Source organism: Haliotis rufescens, unplaced genomic scaffold, assembly GCF_023055435.1.
Source record: "Haliotis rufescens isolate VD_foot unplaced genomic scaffold, xgHalRufe1.0.p SCAF_11, whole genome shotgun sequence".
Taxonomy (NCBI): domain Eukaryota; kingdom Metazoa; phylum Mollusca; class Gastropoda; order Lepetellida; family Haliotidae; genus Haliotis; species Haliotis rufescens.
In genome coordinates this window covers 40,962,516-40,986,674 of record NW_025963791.1, presented here as the reverse complement: position 1 = coordinate 40,986,674, position 24,159 = coordinate 40,962,516, and the positions used below count along the sequence as shown (strand labels likewise).

Below are 24,159 nucleotides of genomic sequence, written 5' to 3'. Positions count from 1 at the left end.
CCGTGTCCCACTCCATCTCAGAGGCATATAAGTGCTAAAAACGCTCATTGACGTGTAAAGTGTCTGTACTCAGTCGATAATTGAAGTTATTACCTTCTTAATAAATGTGAATAAATTAATTAGAGAGGAAATGAACCATACAACTTTGAATGGGCACGAAGTTCAACTTTTGCTACAACCCTGACGATTGTCTGCTCCTGCGCAGTAGTATTCATCCGGGGTTTTGGTATGGAACATTTGTAATGGCGGTCAAGGTGGCAACTAGCATGATTGAAATATAAGGATATAGCCATCTGTCCGTCTCGTATTGTGGGTAAAACTACCAAGAGAACGCGAATTAATGTCAAAATGAATCAGAATGCCTCTCAGGAAAATGATAAAGATGCAAAGGAAGTGAGAACTGTCGAGATTGAACAGGGGCAGACACCATCATTACAGCCGTCTGTGGAGAAATCCCAAGTATTGCCGACTTCTCAGTCCAATTTTGGACCCGATATGTCGGGTAGTGATGATGACGAAGCTTCCGAGGTATGACATCATCATAATAAGAATTTTATGCCTAATGCACAGTTAATGAGTGCTCTGTTAAAGGTTGCAGATCAATACATTTGCTGATGTAAATGGGGAATCTGATTTGACCATGTGACCAAAAAACATAGGAAACTGAAACATCATCAAATTTATTAACTTGTCACAAGCTTTAATAAGTGGTCATTCATGTCATTCATGTCAGGTACATTTTTGTTGTCAAGCTACCTGCTGACTTGGGCAGTATCCTCTTCCACGCCTTAAATCCTTCCTATTTAAGTATTTTGAGGAAACTTGAAATCTGTTGAAGAGCCTATAGGTTTGCTGTCAGAGCTTAATGTGCATGCATTGCTAATTAACTGTGGCACTTTCCTATTTGAATGGTGACATTTTTCAGCTGAAAAAAACAAATAGTACATCTGACAAATTCATTTACGTTGGTACAATAATCATGATAATCTGGCATAATTATCATTGCACACCCTAATTTTGGCCTGTTAAGACGACATTGCTGATATATCAAGGAATGAATGAATCAAAACTTAAATTCATGTTGATAGCGATACAAATAGATTATGTCTTCAATGGAATTCAGATTATTTACCAATAGGAAAAGATTCCACAGTAAAAGTATGACTTCCACAGCCTCATCTATAAACTTTCTCCGCGCTCGAGTTATGTCACCTGTGTTTGCGAACTGATTGGTTTATATTTTAGCCGTGTATGGTGCACACATCAACATTTTTCTTACAGGTCAGCATTAAAACTTTGAAAGTTTCAAACCTATTTACAAAGTATGAATGTTTGTCAAGTCATAACATATTTTAGAGTGTTTAACTGAGTTTTTTACTCTTTCTTATCAAGACTCAGACACCTGAATTCTGAATGATAACAGACTGTTTTGATTGGTGTACAGCAGTACTTTACATTAACACTAAGTTGACTGACACAACGTGTGCACTGTTGAATTGTCAGGTTTGGTGACGTCCCACCTTAAATTCTAATGCAAGAAATGACAATCAATATGGCTGTTCAATGGGTACTTGGCAATAAAGAATGAACTTGTTTATTATTGAAAAACACATTACAGTTTGAAGTTCATTCATGGGGATAAATATGCTTTGTTTTACGTGTGTTTGTATCTTTAGATGTCAGAAGTTGTCAGGATTAATGGGATAAGTTTGGTTTTCGCGTTTGTGCTTGGTGATCTGTTTTGTATCAAAACTAAAGGAAATGTGCTTTTCTTAAATAAATATGCAAATTTGTGTGTTGCAAAGTACATAATTGTCAAATATATGAATTTCTATTTACACGTGTCTTGCAGAGGAATCAAGTTTCATTTCTAGTAGTGATAGGTATTGGTCTGAATTTCATAACACAATCTATTGCAATATTGATTCAAGTAACACAATATTTTGCATGCATTCTTTCATCTGTAATTGGTTCAGTATGAACCTGAATATACGAAACTTTACCCTTCACATTTTTATGACTTCATATTTTGTTGGATGTTGTGGTCACAAGAGATGAAGTAATAGAGACATTATATACAGGAAACTGGTCGCAAACAGTTTCGCCTTTTTTATCATAAATTTCATAATTTAAGTTCTACTTGTTCATTGTTGTAAAAAACTTTGCCAAGAAGATGAAGATATGCATGATTTTGAAAAAGGCAATTTACAGTTATTTTCAAGACGTACTATCAACATAAATATAATGTTGATTCAATATTGTTCATAAACTTTGAACTTAATTGACGGTTCTACTGGCTCTTCTCATGATCCCATCAGTGGTAGCCAGTGTGTTAAAAAGAAATATATTATGCAGTATAATTTCATGATGATTAGCATACAGTAATACATATTGTGTCCAATATACATTCATCAGCTATGACTGAATCCGTGTCATAGATGCTGCAAGTTTTCCACTTTGAGTATGTTTATGATTTTGGCAATTGGAATTCCAAGAAGAAAATTGTTTTTATAGTTGATTTTCAGATTTTTTTATCAATATTTAACAAAGTTGAGGCAATGGAGTGATATGAGGACTGGCATTTGAAATTTGTCATCAATTGCCTTTTCAGTACATACTAGGGGCGTGCGACTGCGTTATAACAGATATATTGCAGTATGGCTGTCAGCAAAACACTTATCGCAATACAACCTTGTGTATCAGTATTTTCTGAAGAATTGATATATAATTATATCTAGTATCTTCAGGTATTTGAATGGACTGGGTTCCTATCTAATCAGCAAACGCTTTGTGCTGTTTACATTACATTCCATATTGATGACATAATGGGTAGTGACTTAATAAGTCTCATTTATCTATACTGTCAATACCCATTTCTCAATCTGAAGCCTGAATTATTGAGTGAAGCAGTACCATTTGAACAGTACAAATATATATAATCTGGGCCCCAATATGTATTGCAATATGTATAGCAGTACAGCTCCATGATATTGCGATTTATTGCAATGTTATTTATGTGCCAATATGCTGACCCTAGTAGATACATTTGTCGCTGTGTGGCTGAAATAATGCTGATGCGACGTAGCATTTAAATCACAGGTAAATGCATTCAAGTGACCCGTCAGGTCTTTGGTTGTTTTAGCAACAGGCGATTTCTACCTATTGTCATTGAGTGTAAAGAGCTCAACTAATTTATATATTTTACTACAACAAATTATTTTCAACATTTGCATTAACATAAATAAAATTTGCACAGATTACATACTGCAAGCACTATATGTATCTTTGACGCAATCTGGGCAACTATGACAAGATGTATTATTTGTTTGATCTGAATTGACATAGGAACTGTTCATTCAAGATGGAAAGACAAGATCATAAAGATTTGTGCAGTGGTGGACATCATGCTGGTTATGACTCCGAATAATTGATCTCATTGATAACCAGAGCTCTCAAGCGATTATTAGTCAGTTGTAATCAGGGGTGTAGGGTGGTGGTGGTGGTTCTTTTTACATTAATCTATGACATTATGAATCTGATGTGACGAAGCAGGTCACAAGGTATTTTTCATGTTTAACGTTTATGCTACAATATTGGTTTTAGTAATTCAAACATTTATACTTTTTAACATTCCAAGGGACTCTCAGTGGATACTATTTGCGTGGGTCTCAATTTTCATGCACATGTATTGTGTTCACTAAAACCATGTACATGTATAAATACTAGCACTTGGCTATGTTTGTTGACTAATTCTTGTTGTCAAATAAAGAGGATATTTGAAAGGAATGTGATTCTAAATCTTCTTTCTCAACGGATTACAATTTGCGATAAATTAAAAGTAAATAAACAGACCACTTTTTGATTCAATGACAGCATTAACTTTCCTTCAAAACATTGTTTTCCATTTAATACATGATAAAGGTCTACACATATGAGATAAGTTGGGCTAGCCGGTGAAGATTATATAGTTTAAGGTGTTGTCACATGAGTTGTTTCATGTTTAATTAGCATTGCAATGTCTGCTGTTACTTTTCTTGGCATTATCATTGTGTGGATGAGCAGTGTTTTGTCTTTCATGATAACAGGAAGTGAATAATTGGGAATATTTATATTCTGTCATTTTAGAACAAAAAACAAAGCTTGGATACACAAATAGAGTTGAGAGTGCAGCTGATGAAAAATATCCTGTTATGTATATCAGCTGTATTGTGTTTGTTTGTTTAATGCCACACTCAGTAATATTCCAGCTATATGAGCTACATATATGGTCGTCTGTAAATAAGTTTGGACCAGACAATCCAATGATTGATATGAGCATCTTTCCACACATTTGGGATACAATGACATGTATCAACCAAGAAAGTGATCCTGACCACCCGATCCTGTCAGTTGCTTGCGACAAGCATGGCCGCCTTTTATGACAAGCATAGGTTGCTGAAGCCCTATTCTAACCCGGATCTTCATGGGGCGGTGTTATTGTGGGTTTGGTCTGTATCCAAGGCAGAAGGCACATCTTTTGAAAAACTCAGTACAGATTCAAGGCTAGAATAGGCCGCCAGCAACCTCTGGTGGTCGAGAGAAACAACTGAGTGGATCGGGTGGTCAGGCTTGGTGACTTGGGGTGCACTTTGTGTCATCATACCCCTACTATATACATCAATGCTCATAATATTAGTCACTTGATTGTCTGATCAAGGCTCAATTATTTACAGGTCGTCATCATATTTGTAATGTTTCTTAGTGTGGCAATAAAAAACAACTAAAATAAACATCTTCATTTTGAAAAGGTATTTCAGTTGGGGGTATCAACTTATGCAGCAGAGGGGTTAATACACACTGACATGATAATCACCAGTTTTTCAAATTGGTAATAGTTTTATTTTATCAGATTAATCAATAACTAATTATTCAATCTATTCCTTCTCAATCACTCCACTGGATCAAACTAATAGACTGGTAGATCAGGTAGATTGTGTTTTAAATCACCTGCAATTTTGTAATTGAAGTATGTCGGTACTAGTTTGTGATTTTGTGAATTGAATACCTCTTGAAAGTTTAATAATGGATTGACATGGCTTCATGACTTGTTGCTGAAAAGTAGTGAAATTCTAACTAGTTTCTGTGAATGGTATGTGTTACACAAGGGTAGTTAATGTTTGGAATGTCTGTTCTTCATTCTAGATATCTACAGCTCTTTGTTTTATGCCACCGACACAAGATGAGATGCTATCATGAGCATGATGAGGGGTGGGATCATTTTGGGAACTCAACTCAAAATTATTTATAATTTCTTGAACCTTTGCACATATGATACTAAACTGAAGGATCATCAGCAATAGAAACTAACTTTTTTAGTCTACTTGTCCTTAAAATGATAACGTATAGCAAGACCCTTAAAAATGACAAATTTCTTCTAGTCTTTATGATACCTTTACTATTGGGCAGTTTGGCAAGGACTACAGGACCAGTGCCAAATTCTTTCACTGATCATGTGTTGCTTTTTGGCCTCTTATATTTTCAGGTTTAATTCTTTTTGGTGTTAGATATTAAATTTAACAGTTACACAGTCATGATAATCAAACACTTCCGTGGTCTAGTGGATAGAGCAGAAGGTTGGTGGTTCGAACCCTGGCTGTGCCATACCAAAAGATGTTAAAAGAGGGTACTTGTTGTTACCCTGTCTGACGCTTTAAGGGAATGGAGCAAGGACTGACCGGCTTTGGAGTCAATATTCTGTATTTGAAGGGGGTATCCATGTTACACTACAGCATGGTTTTTTAGTGGGCTTGGCTGGCTGGCACTATAAAAACAGCATTTGTCCAGACAAGTACAAGCAGACACACACATGCGTGCATAATCTTTAATGTGAAGGTAAAACCATTGCTTGCGATAATCATGAATTAATTTGGTTAGTCATACTGAGAAGAATAGTTTAGACAGTGATAACTCTGGAATTTATCTTCTGATGTAAACACAACTGTGTAAGTAACCATGATAATTGACACCTGAGCTGATACAGATTGTGATTTCCAGTAAGTCAGGTTACAGTGAATTATATGATGAATAATTAATTTTCTCTTCAACATGTTAAGTACCTGCCAAATGTTACACTCATGTCAACAGTCAAGGTAACTGCATTCATCAAGTTCAAGTCCCTATTATTGGACCCTGTGGGCCACTATGATTTTGCTGTATAAATCATTGAAAATCATTGCCGCCAATGGTTAAAACATGTAACATGTACTATATCATAGCTGGATAGGATTCATTATTTTAGAAGTAAATTTATTTTTTGGTAGGTGGTTGTTAATGACAAAGTCAGCACTATTTCAGCTGTATCTTAACAGTCTTAACTAATCGAGCCTGGACCAGACAAACCAGCAATTGTCAGCCAACATCATCAGATGCAATCTTTAAGTCACAGAGCCCGACCACCTGAGCCATTTATGTTTATAGGCATATGTACTGGGAACCTCTCCCAATTGAGAACACCCATATTCGAATGAAATGTTTCCAATCGGTATTAGTATTTCTATGTGCTTGTGACAGATATACATTAATGTCAACTATGACGTTATTGTGAATGCCTGCAAGGCAAATTTTGATCTTCTTAGGCTTGTCTTGGTTTAACATGCCAGAATTTTGATTATTCACTGATGACAATACATCCCAAGCTATTGTCTCAAATGTGAAACACCAGGTTAGGTGAGGCGAGGCCATGTTCTAAGAATGGCCTGGGAATGTTCATTTTTATTAAACTTAAGATAAGATTTGAATTTTCGATAGCTATCTATATTGACTAGACTGGTTTTTTTTAGTTATGCTTGTGCTTTATATTATTGTCATGCTCTTGATACTCCTTACATCAGTGAGCAGAAGCTGTCAATGTGTGGGATGTACTGGGTTAAATTATGCTGATAATTATCTTCTGCTAATCTTTTCTTTTTCCCTGTCAAATTTTTTCTAGACTGTCAGTCTTCACGTTTGTTTAAACCTTCCCAGTTAAAGCCTGCTTATTGCCCCTGTGGTGATTTCAGGTTAGAATTGGTCTCCAGCAACCTATGTTTGTAAGACATAACTAAAATGAATCGGGTGGTCAGACTTGGTGACATGGTTGATTGTGTCATTGTACTGACATGGCCATGATGGCATGTGACAACGCTCATTACAATATCGACCCCTGGTTTGTCTGGTCCAGAAACGATTGTTGAGGGTATCGCTAAGATATTGCCGACTCTGGCATAAAACAGCAACACACAAATGGTCATATTTTGTGAATGAGTGATCCAAGATCATTACTTTATGAAATATGAGTAGAAAGAATGGTTTTGAATGAAAAATTAACGTGATCAGTAACTTTGTTCTCACTGAGGTAGGAAAGTGTCCGTGGTATTTACAATTATTTTCATTGCCCTGTTTCAGGTTGACTCCTTCCTCCTTGATGAAGGTGACAATGACATCGATGATGGTGAGAATGTATTGGAGCCAAGTTCCAAGTTCCTCCTTCATACCGAGAGTGGCGACGCCCAGGGCCTACAGACAGTAGACCCAGAAACTCATGCTAGATTAGAAGCTTTGCTTGAAGCTGCAGGTAATAGCACCTAATCTGTTGTTTTTCATCCCACAAGTACGAGAAATCTGCATCAGCAGCAAGTTGTCATTGTTAACGTATCAGTTTTGTTTCTGGAAGAATTGGCTGCATCCATGGTCTCGTGGATAGAGTGTCTGCACAAAGAGAAGGTGGTCAGCAGTTGATCCCTACCCATGTCATACCTAAACACGTTTAAAGATGGTACTTGTACACCTGCTCGGCATAAAGGGGATAGAAAAAAATGGTCAGCTTAGATTCGGTATGCTGTGTCTGAGTTGGGTATCCATGTTAAACTGTTGTCATAGTGGGCGAGCACAAGTGGGACTAGTACAAGCACACGCACACTCATGTGCATGCATGTCACTATATAAGTGCAATAATTTTGGATGTGACTTTAAACACCATCTCACCTCACCTCTTCAAGAATCATGTGCAGGCCTCCCGAAGTTTAAAAGCCAACCAAAAGTACAATCTGTGGGTCACACAATAGTTAATCATACCTACATTCTTTCTCATCTGTCAACCATGTGTTCAACTGGCCCAGATATGGATATACAAGGAATATCGCTGATTGCAACAGAGCCAAACATTCAGGTGTTTTGACACAAATCGTTATGTATATTTTGGAGAATAGATTGCATTTGTTTTCAAGGAATCTTGGAGTCAGATATTCAAAGAAGGAATTTGTACTTATCCAGACCAGGATTCCTTTCATGGCAGAGGACTTCGCAGAGACAAACCACAAGGCTCTTATCAGCCCCGCCATGGAAAGTTCTAGGGCAGGGGTGGGGATAAGGGGAAATGCTGAAGTGTGTTGGAAGCTCCCACCGCCAGTCGTCCCAATCGTTGACACCCATGCAGACGGGAGACTGAGCCTCTTCTGGCAGAACTGGGCTGTACTGAGGGACACTTTCATACTCAATGGCTGCGGCTACCGTCTGAACATAGAGGAAGCTTCACCGTTGACCATGGCTCCTCCTCCTTGGGCTTATCCAAGGAAGCAAAATAATTCTACTAAAATCCAACATAGACATGTTTTTGAAGAAAAGAGCTGTAGAGATTGTACACACCCCAGCATTGACACCGGGCTTTTACTCTCCAATCTTTCTGGTACCCAAGAAGGACTTGGACAAGATGTGGATGATTCACAATCTCTCCAGTGTTCAACGAGCGCTAACGGGAGCTTCCACCTTACTTATGCCTCACAACCTTAAGACTGCATGCAGATCAGGACCTCGATTTACGGAATCTGTCACCTGCCCTGCGTCAATCACGCACACTTCACCAATGGCAAGTGTTGTTGTGGCTGCTTACTTCAGCCAAGGATTTGACAAGCAGAGGATTCCTTCATCTGCACCCAATACAACAGTTCCTTCCTCCTTCCATCAGGAAGTGCTCATTCTGGCTATCTCACATTGGCAGGAGCAGCTACAGTTCATCCAACTCGCAATATCCACCGAAAACAGCCCGTTCGGGTTCTTTAGTCTAGTGGATCGTCTGGGACAACAATTCATTGTCCAGAACATCCTGGATGTCAGAACATTCTGGTCGATACCCTATCCCGGCCAGACAGGGTGGCTCCCACGGAGTGGAAACTTTACTCAGAGGTGTAACAACAGGTGATTCAGGTCAACCAAACATCGACCTGTTTGTGACTCACCAACACCACAGACTTATGACATATGTCTCCCGGGTCCCGGCTCCCGGCTCCCGGCTCCCGGATCCGCAGGTTTGGGCAGTAGACATATTCAGCATCCCCTGGGAAGGGCTAAAAGTGTACGCTTTTCTGCCTCCTGTACTTCTTCCCAGGGTGATACAAAAGATTGAGGCTACCAAGAGCCTTGCACCGACTTTGGTCGCGCCTTGCAGGAGATGATCCACTACACCTCCTAACCAACTCATCCACCCTCACAGCAAACTACCTCACCCAATGCCAGGCAGATTTCACACTTAGTTCGTCTTCAAAAGTCGTTGAGCGCAAAGGGCTATTTGGTGAGGGCGACTGGCACATCGCCACCCCTAGAGCGGAAGGTCCGGGGTTCGATCCCCGGCGGCGCCATACCAAAAAGACGTTAAAAGATGGTACTTTGTACTGTCTGGTGCTTGGCATTAAGGGGATAAAACAGGAATGGGTTGACTAGGAGTCTTACTGTCTGAGTGGGATATTCATGTTAAAACTGTGGCATGGTATCTCAGTGTGCTAGCACTATAAATTACCAGGGGGTTATATGATGACAAGTGGCGATCATTTGAAACCTTTTATAAGGCAAAGAATCAAGATCCCATGACAGCGTCACCTCAATTCTTAGCTGAATACCTCCTTCATTTGCGTACCAAAAGACACTTAAAAGGTAGCCCCATTACAGCGTATTGGGTAGTGCTCAATTCAGTGTTGGTAGGTCTGGGGAATAGCAAAATGACTGATGTCCTGGAACTACAGGCCCTACTACGCTTTTTCTGGCTTGAGGATCAGAAGGCCAAATTTCGTCCCCCTGCTTGGGATTTGAATGTGGTACTTTGAGGTTTGTGTGGCCCCCCCTTGAGCCCCTCAACACATCCTCATTTTATGACCTCACCAAGCAGGGGTTATCCTGGAAATTTTTACCTATGAGAGAAATTCTCTACTGGTCCAAAAGCAATAAGATTTTTTGGCATGTGATGAGATTTTGCTAATTTTCAGAGATATTTCATCTTTACACAGTGGGGAAACTGTATTTGATCTTTGGTACTTGTGACTCAAATAATGTTGCAAGTAATATTACTAGATTATATAGTAGGGCTGTTACAATTCACTCGTGTATTCGGTGAATCGAACCGTATCCATTCTTGAAATGAATTTGTTGTTCGTGACCAATAGAATCGAATATTTATGAATATGCAGTCATGTTCATTTACATACCCTGTTTCTAAAAATAGCCATAATATGCATAGATTTCTTCAAAGACAACACTCTTATGATATTTAATTTGACAGTAATGTGGTCATTGGTCATTGTCATTTGAGCAGATACTAGTACCTGGATAAGGAAAGTATATAAATGTATAATATGTGAAAAATTAACAAACCATGTCAAATAATTTGTGTTGCTTTTGTTTAATTGAATATAACAAATAATCAATCAACTGCTGATTTGTTATTGTATTTGTGAATAAATATTCGTATTCGTTACACTATATTTGTGATACAAATCGTATTCGCCTCACAGTGTATTCATTGCAGCCCTATCATATAGATATATGCTTGGAATTCCTATTTTCGAACATTATTATCCCACTGCGAATACATGTATTTAAAAATATTAGCACTGGTATTAACAAAAAATTACATTTGACTTATACTTCTGTTCATTGTCTACTGTAGGAGACATTACACTAATATTTATGTATTTCTGTTCATTGTCAACTTAATGGGGAATTATTTGCGAGGACAATCATAGATCGTTTAGGCGGCATGTTTACCACAATCGGCGGTTCATTTCGTTGGCATTATTTTAGCTTACACTAATCTTCCCTTTTACTGTTTGTTTACTTGGACTTATCTCATGTTTTTTTCTGTAAATAAGATTGAACCAGCCCTAATGTCTGTCTTTTGTGATTTTCACCATGCAGTTTCCTTGACAACTTGTCATTTGAAGGGATTATGATTATTAAGGTTTTTGGCATCTGAAGGTATACCCACCACCATACCATCTGATACAGATGCTTTAAGGAGTAATGCAGGATAAGTAAACATAAGCCATGTGGTTAAGCGTTCGCTTGTCATGCTGAAGAACTGGTTTCAATTCCCCACAAGGGTACAAAGTGTGAAGCCCATTTCTGATGTTATCACAATTGGCTGTTCTATTCGTTGGCATTCAGGAGACAACAATCTGCAGTTATCAAATTAGACAATGTGTGTTTTGATCGTAATTCAATATATTTTGAGTGATGACATGAAATAGCGACGGTTGTAAATGGTATTACAGTTTGTTGGCAAAAAATATATTATTTACATTCCAGTGCTTTTGTCAATTTCGCTGTCTTATTTCCGACTGTGTATCATATCAGAGGCCGGGTCTCTGACCGTAACAAATGAAAGCTTGTCAATATGGATTTCTAATAATTAGAAGTGACAGTTCAGTATACAATGACTATTGCTCCAGGTTCACCCTCTTGTTTATTGAGCAACAATTAAGTCATTTATTTCACACAGAAGGCGGGGTGTTTGCCATGTGCAGCAGCCAGAAAATGTTTACGAATAACCGGAAGTTGTAAAGACTGTTGACATTCACAATGTTGAAGAGTTACATTTGAATGTTTAAGTCACAGTTTTCAATATTTATGGACAAATTTGGAAGCAAACATATTGTAGCATATTCTAAAATATCTAATTCCAACTTGCTGTTTGGTCACAAGAAATAGTTCAAAATTTGTAATTCACACACGGTGGCCATTCTTGCATGAGGGTGCATTCATGAAAACTCTTCCACCAGTGCCGTCACCGACTAGGCGAATCTCATCTAATATACAATCATTTCTGATCAGAAATTTGTAGATTATTATGGAGATAGAGTTGTATGTGTATTCATTTAGCTTTTGTTTTGCTGTCATTCCAAAATCAAAATTTGCTCATGTTTTGAAACTTTAACCGTGATTGTATTTTTTCTCTCATGATTTCTGCACGGACGCACAGACATGTAGATCAACGTCTTTGATTTCTGCTATGATTTTAAGTCTTAAAAAAATATGTTTCACGACTTGGAGTTGTAAATCACGGAATAAGATTTTTGTGCGCAACCAGAGTGTTTGGTTTGTAAAAACAAACACTTGTTTTGCCATTCGGGGATCGCCCTCCACCATTGTCAGCTGATGCAAAGCTCTATGCAGTGATATAGAAACTGGTTATGCGCAGTAAGAGATAGCATGCAATGTTTCAAGTATGGAAATCACCGTTGCGATTGACAACTTTTGACGATTGAATAAACTGATGTGTAAGTTTTTTATTGACATTTTTAGGTACCGTTGATAAATTTATTCAAGCAATACGACATTTTTTATTTTTGTAGTTGAAAATGAGAGTGTTAATGCAAATAAAACTATTGAAAGATGTACGCGATTTTCAATCGCGCTGATTGAATGTTGATGTGATATCTACGACAACTTTGCGAGAATATCGCGGAATAACTGCCTAAGTCAATCCCTGTCAAGTAAACAATATTTCTCTTGGCTTTAGCCACTGCAGCATGAATCCGGGAGTATAATCACCCGTGTCCGTTTTGAACATGATACGCAGGGAGTGGTACACCTCGTGTTGTACTGAAATTTCATAGCAACTACCAGGGCAACCCGGCCGGTTCTTCACCATTCCGCCAATGTGTGATTGTGGGGGTCGAAGATGAGGGTGAACCCGCCTTGTTCTTTGTATACACTGGGGACAATGTGTGAAGCCCATTTCTGGTGTCCCCCGCCGTGATATTGCTGGAATACTGCTAAAAGCGGCGTAAAATCATACTCACTCACTCACTTTGTATACACACTAAGAGTTATTCCTCCGCCGCTCCAAAACTAGGCATGGTTTGCAGAAAAGGTTATTCATTCCCGTATTCCATACATCTGTGACCGAAGTCAGTCGCATCACCATATCACTATAGGTACGAGCAGTCATCTTGCAGGCTTACGAGATCGCTAACCATGATCCACCTAGAGCAAACAGTCCTAATGAGATCATAGCGGTAGCGTCAACCATGGCTCAACATAGCAACTGTTCTATTAGAGCAATCACGGAAGGAAGTTTTTTGAGGTCTGACCACTGTTTTCGCCAGCCATGATCTTTGCGATGTGGCACTCGAAGAGTTGGAAGATGTTCGTAGCTTTGGCCCTCTGGTAGTAACCCAGAAGGTAACCAACCTCTGACGCAAATAATGAACTCTTACCCTTCCTGCGCAGTGCTTGACACTCCCAATGGGGGGTGGGGACTTTTCAAGCTTTACAGCTTTGGCTTGGTAACACAGTACATAAAGATTTTAGCTTACACTAATCTTCCGTTTTACTGTTTGTTTACTTGGACTTATCTGTAGTTCTCATGTTTTTTTTTCTGTAAATAAGATTGAACCAGCCCTACTGTCTGTCTTTTGTGATTTTCACCATACATTTTCCTTGACAACTTGTCGTTTGAAGGGATTATGATTATTCAGGTTTTTGACATCTGAAGGTATACCCACTGCCATACCATCTGATACAGATGCTTTAAGGAGTAATGCAGGATAAGTAAACATAAGCCTTGTGGTTAAGCGTTCGCTTGTCATGCTGAAGAACTGGTTTCGATTCCCCACAAGGGTACAAAGTGTGAAGCCCATTTCTGATGTCCCCTGCCATGATGTCGAATGAATATTGCTAAAAGCGGCATGAAAACAAAAATGTAAAAACTCCTGATTTGAAATGCTCCAGGTTCATTATAACTCCTGAGAATTTGCGTCGTTTTGAAGCCGACAGCTTCCTAGATGAGTGATTTGTAACCAAGGACGAGCCGTGGGTTTACCACTATCAGTCAGATATTAAGTAACAGCTATTGCAGTGGAAACATTAAACATCTCCGACGACAATGCACTTGTGCACATGTCTGATGTTATTTATGCTGTGGAGGACTATTTACAACACCAGGAGGAAGCCTTCCACACCAGTGGGATCCAGACACCCCAGCATCGTTGGCGGTGGTGTGAAGACTTCGGAGGGGATGATGTTAAAAAATAATTTGCAACCAACTCCATCTTAGCTCTTAACTTTTGGCCACCCCTCGTACCTCAGGACCCTTCTGAATTTGAACACTGCTTATGGATGCCCCCTAATCCATGTCATTCTGACCTCTTGCTTGACAGAATAAACACATAACACATTTGTTATCCTTAGAATAAATCAATAAACAATGTGTGTGACCAATTAGCTGTGTAATTGATGTTGATGCTTCTGAGAAAGGGCTTGTCTCAGCACAACACATCCTCATGATACAACAAACAAGTCTCACTGTTGGATTGATACTCCAGTCAAGAGTGGGTGTGGAACAGTATTCCAGTGTATTAAGATTAGATCTAAATTTTGAAATACAGGTAGTTTGTGTTTTACATTAAGGTTTCAATTGAATTCAACTTGTTTTGTCTTCCAGGAATTAGTAAATTGTCGTCCAAAGATGGAAAAGCCTTGACGGATCCAGAGGTGCTGCGGACTTTGACGTCATCCGTGAGCAGTGCCCTGGATGAGGCTGCCCAGGCTCTACACAGAATGCGAGCAGAGCAACAGAATCAACTTGCCCCAAATGAATGGTAAGAATTATGTACATGTGTCTGTTGATTCTCAAGGGTGAGAATCTTCTGCAGATTCGCGATTTTCCGTGGATTTTTGTAACCACAAATTTGTTAAAATCTCATGGCTTCCCCGTTTCTTTTAATTCAGAAGAAAGATTATGAAGATGTCATCTTATTTTCACAAATAATAGTTTTTCTATTTTGTATGCATAATTCCATGTACAATTTGATCAGGTGAATTGATGTTATTGTGTTGTTTCCAGTGCGAGATCCCTTGCCGAGGCTTGCGGTGAGGGAGATGTGAACGTACGCAAGTTGTACGATGGAGGCAATGTGCCTGAACCCGAAGAAGGAGAAAGTTTGCTATCCTTAGCATGCTCTGCAGGATATTATGAACTAGCACAGGTGAGGAGGCAGTGAATGATGATGTCAAGGGGAGAGAATGGCCTCACTAAGTGATGCTTAGTCTTAGCAGTTGCATCACATAGAGGGCCCTTAATGATTGTGAATGATTGACAAAGAATGTAGTGCTATCTTGAAACTTGCAGTTCATGATAGAGGAAACAATTAACACATGATTAAGCTGTAAATGTTCGTGTTTTGAGGTATTTTAATAGGATGGGGCATGGTTATCTGCAATCGACACATTTCGTCATAACATTCAGGACAATGTTTCTGCATCTCAGGTCTTGTTGGCTATGAAAGCCAATGTGGAAGACCGTGGAATCAAAGGTGACTGCACTCCCCTGATGGAAGCTGCGAGTGGTGGTCATGTAGACATTGTCCGCCTACTGATCTCCCATGGAGCTGATGTGGATGCACAATCTTCCGCAGGTGGGTGCTTACTCATAATTATTACTCATTACTCTACCATTATTCAAATGAATATTAGGTGGCGCTGTAGCATTGGCTTCTCATACCAAAGACTCAGGTTCCTGGATTGGTACAATGTGTGTCTCCTGTCAGATTGTTCAAGGTTGTGTTTATAATGGTCACATCACTAATAGTTTCATGTATCAAAACCTCATGTAGCTTTTAAGTTAACTGTTTTAATTGTTAGTGTGAAATACTTATTCTGAAGCTTGAGCTGATTGATCCTTGACCTTCTTCAGGCAACACCCCTCTCCACTACGCAGCATGTGGTGGGTACAAGGAGGTTGTACAAGAACTGATCAAAGCTAATGCACGAGTGGAGGTGCACAATGAGAATGGACACACCCCCCTGATGGAAGCAGCCAGTGCCGGCCATGTGGAGGTAGCTCGCATCCTGCTAGACAACGGGGCTGGAATCAACACTCACTCGAATGAGTTCAAGGAGAGTGCACTCACATTAGCATGCTACAAAGGTATTGTTGTTGTTCAAATCTTTCATTACTATTGATTACTTCATTTAATTTTTTATTGTGAATTGTGACAAGTGGACAGTATTCTTGATGCTAACACAGGGAAGTTGAAGTACGCTGTAGTGTGCATTCTCACATCTCAAAAGTTACAGATTAGATGATCAGCACAGGTACTCTGTGAAACCCATCCTTACATTTCCTGTTGTGACATGAGACCCTCTTCACATCATCTGTACATGGATGAACCAATGTATTGAATTTCAGGTCACCTTGAGATGGTGAAATTCCTTCTGGAGGCGGGAGCTGACCAGGAACACAAGACGGACGAGATGCACACAGCGCTGATGGAGGCGTCCATGGATGGCCATGTGGAGGTGGCCAGACTGCTGCTTGACAGCGGAGCACAGGTCAGTCTGCGTAGTCTGTTGACAGACCAGATTGGAGAGAATAGGTCACTAGTTTTCTTGTTGCAGATGCCGACTAATGAGGATCTGGTAGTTAAAAAGTGTGGCCTTACTGAGTGTCATTGTGCCCATATCGTGTAGATAATTGCTCATGCTATCAACCTCTGCTTTGCTTGGACTTTAGTGGCATATCAACCAGAATAGATCCTCAGTTCCTTGACTAAAATAGAGATCAGGTGGTCACACTCTCTGTCTTAAAGCCCACCCTGACAATAAATAGCCTGCAAGCTGGCGGTGTTTCAGTTTCAAACAGTGACTGTCAGAGTTTACCATCTCCATTCCGACATGAAATATTATAAAGTTTTAGTATCTCTTTTTTTCCTACTTCTGTCAAAAATTGTGCACCTATCTGATTACTACTACCACTGCACAGTCACAAAAGATCTAGGTCAACTTAATTTTTTAAAACTGTATATTAGTAATACGTTTCTGAAAAAAAGCGACTTGATTTACATCCTAAGTAAATTTGTAGACTAGTACCATGTGTTTTGAACTTTTTTTTAAATGTCATAAATTTACTTATACAAATATGGAAAGATTTTTTATTTAGTCCACCTGCTCTCTTGTTGGTTGAGGTTGCAGATGAGAAACGCATTAAAAAAATTATGGATGGCCTAATGCAAATGATACTTGGCATGCCATGAAAGGAATCAACAGGGAATTATAATCTGGGTCACGGGAACCCGCATAGTTTCACAGAGTGACTTGACACAAGGAGCTTTCGTACAAGTGTGACTCAGCCAAAACACATTGCTTCTGGGCAGTGAAAACATGTGACGGAAACGCTAAAAACCTACTTTCATTACTTGACAATATTTTTTGCCATTACCAGGGTTTTCACCATCGTTGTCATCCAGATTCCATATGTAGGCAAGACGAAAGCGACTGAAACCCTGTTGAAATAACTGATTGCCATGGATATTTTGAGAAATGATATTCATAAGCTGCAAATATAACATACACCACAGGATAATGTTTGGTGCCGTGATACACATTATGATGAATGTTTTAATAACACTCCTCTTATTCATCACGACAAACTATTTCGTTCTCATCCAGAGAATACAGGCGCAGGACTAATTTAAATCATGACATGGCAGGTAGGATTTTAAACAAAATAATTACGTGTTTGTTGAAAAGTCTTGGAATCATTTGATTGATGTTTTGTTGGGCGGGGGATATGGAAACGGCTCCGTCCGTCCGTCCGTCCATCACGTTTTGTTTCCGGAGCATAACTCAGAAACCGTTCAATATTTTTTCATCAAACTTTGCAGGTCTGTCAAGTACATGTTGAACTGGTGCCTTTTGCTATTTAGAAATTTTAGAAATTTGTATTTTTTACGTTTCCATGGCAACAAGATGGACTTAGGTTCTGTGAGGGTAGGGTTTGTTTCCGGAGCATAACTCATAAACCGTTCAATATTTTTTCATGAAACTTTGCAGGTTTGTCAGGTACATGCTGAACTGGTGCCTTTTGCTATTTAGAAATTTTAGAAACTTTTATTTTTACGTTTCCATGGCAACAAGTTGGACTTAGGTTCCAAACTCTTCTTTTTTTTTACAATTTCCATGACAAGTTCCACCTCGGTTAAAAAAAGGTTAGGGTTTGTTTAGATTTAATTATGTCATAAATTCTGCAACAGGGGCGGGGGATATAGCCACGGTAGTGGCAAACTCTTGTTACCTTTAAGATTTATGTCCTTGGTGTGAAACGACCTATGTGGGTGGGTGTTTACATGTCATGACGCATCTTCACCCGTTTACTTATTAACCAATAAAATTTGTGTTATGACAATTTTCTCTTTAACAGTTTTGATATTTGATAAAGTTTGAAATATTGTAATTACCAAAATATTTATTCTAACTTCCGTGCACTTTGACAGAAAATTATTGATTATTGTTGGGGTGTTTTCTCACCTACATGATGTATACTTCTACAGGTGAACATGCCTGCTGACAGCTTTGAGTCCCCGCTTACTCTGGCTGCATGTGGAGGTCATGTTGAGCTGGCGGCTCTGCTGATTGAGCGTGGAGCTAACATTGAGGAAGTCAACGATGAGGGTTACACCCCTTTGATGGAGGCTGCACGAGAGGGACATGATGAGATGGTGGCACTCCTACTCTCTCATGGTAAGTGGTTCATTACCTTATATCATCTACGTTTCTACAGCAAATAGTTAATATTACCGATTTGCTGGATTCATTTTGATTATTTACAAGCCATCTTGATATAGTTGGAATATTACTGGTTGGCGTAAAACAACATTCACTCCGTAGTTTGATTCTAAAGCCAATATCCTTGATCAGCAAATCTATTTACCCACAGATGCTGACATTAATGCCCAAACTGAAGAGACCCAAGAGACAGCCTTGACCTTGGCATGTTGCGGTGGCTTCCTGGAGGTAGCCGACTTCCTGATCAAGGCTGGTGCCGACATTGAGCTGGGGTGCAGCACCCCTCTCATGGAGGCAGCTCAGGAAGGCCACCTGGAGCTTGTCAAGTATCTGCTGGACCACAGTAAGTTAAACTATTAGAACAAGGTTGTATCACAATATCTCAATATGATTGAGAAAGCCCATGTTATTACTGTATTGACAAGACAGTTTACAAGTCATGCTTCTTTGAAGATTTTGAATTTTTAAGAGAAAAATAATTTTTGTGTCAACTTGTACAAGAACTTTCATACAAATAGATTTCATGTTTCATACACAAAATCATGCCTTGTCATTTCATGTTTTTCAGATGCCAATGTCCATGCTCAGACTGGCACGGGAGACACTGCCCTCACATATGCCTGTGAGAATGGTCACACTGATGTTGCAGAGTTGCTTCTTGAAAGAGGAGCAGAGCTGGTGAGTTTTCTTGCAATACCCGAACTAACAGTTACTTATTCTTTCAATTCTGTTTCCACTGAAATCTAAATAAAACATGTTTTTCTCTATCTCTATTTTAAGAAAGCCAAACTTTTAATTCCTGAGAATATCCTACCTATAATACATCACTGATGTTGATGCTAGCACTCACAGGAAAGAAGTGAGGTTTCCTGCCTTGTGCATGTACAAGAGCCTTTGGGCAGCAAGATACAATTTTATGCACAACTGTTAATTGAAAGTTGGCAGTAAAGAGGACTCCAGTTGAAAATCTGAATGTTTTATTGTGTGATGACGGCCAAATATTAAGATTCATGGCAGTGATGTAATACAGGTAGTATTCTTAGGAGTATTAACAATGTTAACTATTGTTGGATGTTCCGTGTTTGAAGGAGTGTACTAACCTGTTCTTTGTGCCTCGTTTGAAGGAGTGTACTAACCTGTTCTTTGTGCCTCAATAGGAACATGAGTCTGAGGGAGGAAGAACTCCCCTCATGAAGGCTGCAAGAGCTGGTCACCTCTGTACTGTCAACTTCATCATCATCAAAGGTAACCCCTGCAATCTGAAAAATGTTCTGTAACTTTCATCTATTCATTATTCCATATATTTCAACCACTATGGGAACAGGTAAATCCAATAGTAATGTCACGTGCCCAACCAATCTTCTTATCTGACTTCTGAATGAGACTTCTGTCCTTTCAGGATTAATTACAAGTTCTTTTGCTTCAGGAGCTGATGTTAATCGTGCAACAACTACCAATGACCACACTGTGTTGTCTCTGGCCTGTGCTGGGGGCCACTTGGCTGTTGTCGAGTTGCTCCTTGCTCACGGAGCTGATCCAGGACACAGGCTCAAGGTTTGTGTTTCAAGGCTTCATTTAATGGATATATGATTCACTTTGCTAGTAAGGACAGACTTATACCAGATGTTCGTCACTTCTGTCTACTTTAAAATTTTTGTGTGCAATATCCTGTGGATATTGTGTGCATGTCTTGGTGCATAACCTTGTTGGTGAATAAGCCCAACTAACTTTCTTATTGTATGACCGTGGTATGTTATCAATGCTGTTTGTGTTCACCAGGACGGGTCCACCATGATCATCGAGGCTGCGAAGGGAGGCCACACTCAGGTGGTGAAGCTTCTGCTAGAGTGGCCCAACAGGGTCCTCATGGCCAACTCACCTGACCTGCCGCAGATCAATGCTGCAGACTCCAACCATGAAGAGGTAAGGAAAACAAGCATCTTTATCGCAGGAAGTGTCACGTGACCTTGTGTCATCAAGCAGCGGTCAGTCGGCAAAGCAGCATTAGCCAAACATCTTCCAGAAAACAGTACAGCTTTTTGGGGGGTGAATTTGACACACACAATACTACACAAAGATAAGGGACATCACAGATTACCCTTCCAAGGAGATCTTGCAAATTGAGCAAGGGGAATTTTGGGGGGCATGTCATGGAAAGGTCAAGGACATCGGTGTAACCTCAAGCTTTTTGTGACTTTTTTCCTTTTCAAAATGTATTCACTCAATTAACATTAAATATGGTATATGCCTTTTCTCAGATGGGACCCTGCTTGGTTTAGATTAGTCAATGGTAAAGATCAGCATTCAGCTTTTTGTAGAACATACCCTGAAGATGGTGAAGCAGAAATCCTTATGAATCCAACCTATGTCATTGGAGCATTGGGTTTTATCCCTCAAATTATTTAAGTGGGCACTGATGATTTAACAGTGAGTCATTTACATTCCCCTGTGATATTAAGAAGTGAACAGTGTTCTTAATATATTTTGTTTAATTACAGCAACATAGAGTCCCTGTCCAAGGTCTTGCTAACATTGTCCCACCCAATGAGCCAGACTCTCAACCCTCACCTGTCAACTTTACACCAAATATCCAAGGTATGTTGCGATTTTCCTTAATGTGATTGTTTTATGTTACTGGTTATTCATTAGTTCAAACATATATTGATAACTGAAGGACAAAGCTATGGGAACACAAATCAAATTGGTTCATATTATTACTTGGGGAGTACCAACAATAGCTGTTCACTTATTACCTCTGTCAATATATACGACAATAGTATATGACACCAGATAACTTGGGTGCCATTGTACAAAACAACCTTAGCGCTTTGCCCATCGTAATTCGATGTTAAGGTATGAGAGTTTCGATCACATTAGCTCTAAGATCGTTTTATATAACGGCACCCTGATGAATATCGCAATCTTTACATTCATTGATTATTCACAGGAAAAAACCCTGATGTGATAAGGCAGAACATGCAAAAATCTATTGCCAAGAGATGTTTGAATGGCCAAGTGGCCGAGGCCAAAGTGGGAAAGTCAAGCAATGCTGTGATAGCAGAAAGTCTGCAACAGTTGAACCATGATGGAGCAATGCTAGCTGATCTTGCCGAGGATAAGGCGTCTGAGAAGGTGGAGGCAATCATTAACAACATCATGGCCAAAGAGTTGATCAATACCACTCCTGCCACCAAAGAGGAGCAGATACTGAGGAAGCAGCAGATCCTGGAGGAGCTGCAGAAGGTGGAACGGGAGCTGCAGGAGAAGGCCCAGGCTCAGCTCCTGCTCAGCGCTCAGCAGCAGTTTGAGCAGCAGCAACAACAGGTGAGCCACACTCAGTTCCCCCCGTGGGGATGCAGGGCAGAATAGGTGTCCAGCACAGCATGCTTGGCATAAGAATCAACAATTGAGGATTGGGTGGTAACTATGTGTTAACAGGATTGCTGCTGGTGTCCTGTCCTAGGCTTTGTTACTCACATGCTGCCATGAAAAGCCAGAATAGCTGTTTTCAGCTTCAACTTACAAACTCACAGAAGTTGTAGAGTTTAAGAGCAAGACTGAGCACATAAGTACGTGCTAGTCATTGACATATTAATCTACTGATGATCAGTACTGAGAATCAGATTGTCATAACTCCAAGCATCCAAACAGCTGCAGGGAAGAGTCGCCATGTTGCATTTCTCGTTTCATCACAAACTTATTCTAATTAGAAGTATATGATGGGGATAATGCAGTTTGAATCAAACTTTGATCTTTGGATACTTCACTACTATTTATCATTACCAATTTGTTGCAGGTGCTTGTTCAGACTGCAGCAAAAATTAAGAATGCAGCTCAGGCAAAGCAAGGAGAGCGGAAGGATGATGGATCTAGTCAGTCTCAGGCTCTCCCTGAAGGACTCGGCTTAAGTGGAGTCTCCTCCGACATTCAGTTTGACATTGCTGCACAACTGCCAAAGCTACTCACAAGTGCTGATCTCTCTGTCGCCACCCAATCTCTTCTTCCCAACTACCCTGAAGCCTTTTTACAGCCAGGGCCACAACCTCCCAACAATGGAGCATCCAACAGTATAACCGAGCAGAGACATCAAGTGGGTAAACCATCGTCCCAGTCCAAGAGAAGTGGTAACACCAAAGGGTCAAGGACCAGTAAAAACCCACCAAGCACTCAGTCCACAGCATTAAGTTCATCATCAGAGCATAATGGAGGTGAGGAGCATGGTCTCCATATTTGTAGTGATGCCACAGGTCAGTTTTACAGTAATACAGATGTTGTATTTAGTGTTTGTAAATGTTGCAGTATCATTCATGTGTATGCTTCATGAAATACAGGAAACCCTTTTGATCCCAAGGGTACCTTTCCTTTTTGTCAGTATTGATAAATTACTATTGATGTTTTACTTCTCCCTCGTTACTCCTCAATGCATCTACTGCTTACCTTACGACAAAGACGATGGTCCTTCAGGAAGAAAAATAGGTTGTTTCCGTATTCAGTCTACTTAATGCAGGAGTAATGCAGGATAGGTAAACAAATGTAAACAATATTTAGATTTTATTGATTTTTGTATAATTTTTACTTTATGTATACTACACAAAATACGTTAAAGAACAGATTCTTTCATTTGAAAGAATTGGGTGTTCTTTAACTTCTTTTGAGTAGTATATATTATTCCCAACAGTAGTAATGAGGACAAACAGGGTCCAGATACACAAGAATTCACTCTGCTATGAACTAGTTCCACATGAACTAATATGTGATGACTAATAAAAAATGGAGGATGTGGAAGATATGTGTCTCTGTATCTCAGGACTATAAGAAAATGCTGGATCCAAGCATGTGTTTCACTGTGAAATGGATAGGTTGTAATACAGCAGACTGCAGTTTGCCTGTTTTCGTTAGATCCAATAGTACTTTGTAGCCCTCCATTATGAAACTGAAATTCTGAAGACATCTTTGAAATTGATCTATGAATTTAGTGAAACATTTGTAGGTGATACATGTGAAGTTATGTTGAAGGCATAGATGGCCCTATGGTGAATGGTGTGACAATTAACTTTGTGCAGGGTTACTTCCCTTAGTTGTATCAGGATGCACTTATCTTGGATTAGAATTAGATTGGAGTTACGAATATGCCCCCAACAACCTGTTCTTGTAACAGGCAACAAAATTAATTGGCTTATCAGGCTATGCAACTTGGTTCATTGTTTGTCATTGTACCCTGACTATGTGGAATATTAATCACTGGTTTGTCTGGTGAAGGCTCAATTATCTACAGGCTGCCATCATGAAGCTAGAACAAGCAAACAAACG

At 39.5% G+C, this 24,159-nt stretch overlaps 1 protein-coding gene across 6 annotated transcripts in view; it reads left to right on the top strand.

Annotated features, from left to right (window-relative positions):
- Positions 1–212: 212 nt before the first annotated feature.
- Positions 213–24,159, top strand: part of LOC124142311 (ankyrin repeat and KH domain-containing protein 1-like) — a 40,207-nt gene continuing 16,260 nt past the window's right edge. For 5 of the 6 annotated variants that reach the window (XM_046510717.2, XM_046510715.2, XM_046510714.2 and 2 more), the window contains exons 1-16: positions 213–528; positions 7,423–7,591; positions 14,729–14,885; positions 15,131–15,272; positions 15,554–15,701; positions 15,980–16,213; positions 16,475–16,617; positions 18,615–18,804; positions 19,001–19,192; positions 19,418–19,527; positions 20,007–20,094; positions 20,276–20,403; positions 20,629–20,772; positions 21,348–21,444; positions 21,797–22,173; positions 22,646–23,096. In XM_046510717.2, coding sequence (XP_046366673.1) covers positions 349–528; positions 7,423–7,591; positions 14,729–14,885; positions 15,131–15,272; positions 15,554–15,701; positions 15,980–16,213; positions 16,475–16,617; positions 18,615–18,804; positions 19,001–19,192; positions 19,418–19,527; positions 20,007–20,094; positions 20,276–20,403; positions 20,629–20,772; positions 21,348–21,444; positions 21,797–22,173; positions 22,646–23,096 — 2,950 coding nt within the window. In that variant the 5' untranslated portion in view covers positions 213–348. The remainder of the gene's footprint in view (positions 529–7,422; positions 7,592–14,728; positions 14,886–15,130; positions 15,273–15,553; positions 15,702–15,979; positions 16,214–16,474; positions 16,618–18,614; positions 18,805–19,000; positions 19,193–19,417; positions 19,528–20,006; positions 20,095–20,275; positions 20,404–20,628; positions 20,773–21,347; positions 21,445–21,796; positions 22,174–22,645; positions 23,097–24,159) is intronic. The other variant, XM_046510718.2, reaches the window with a different exon arrangement.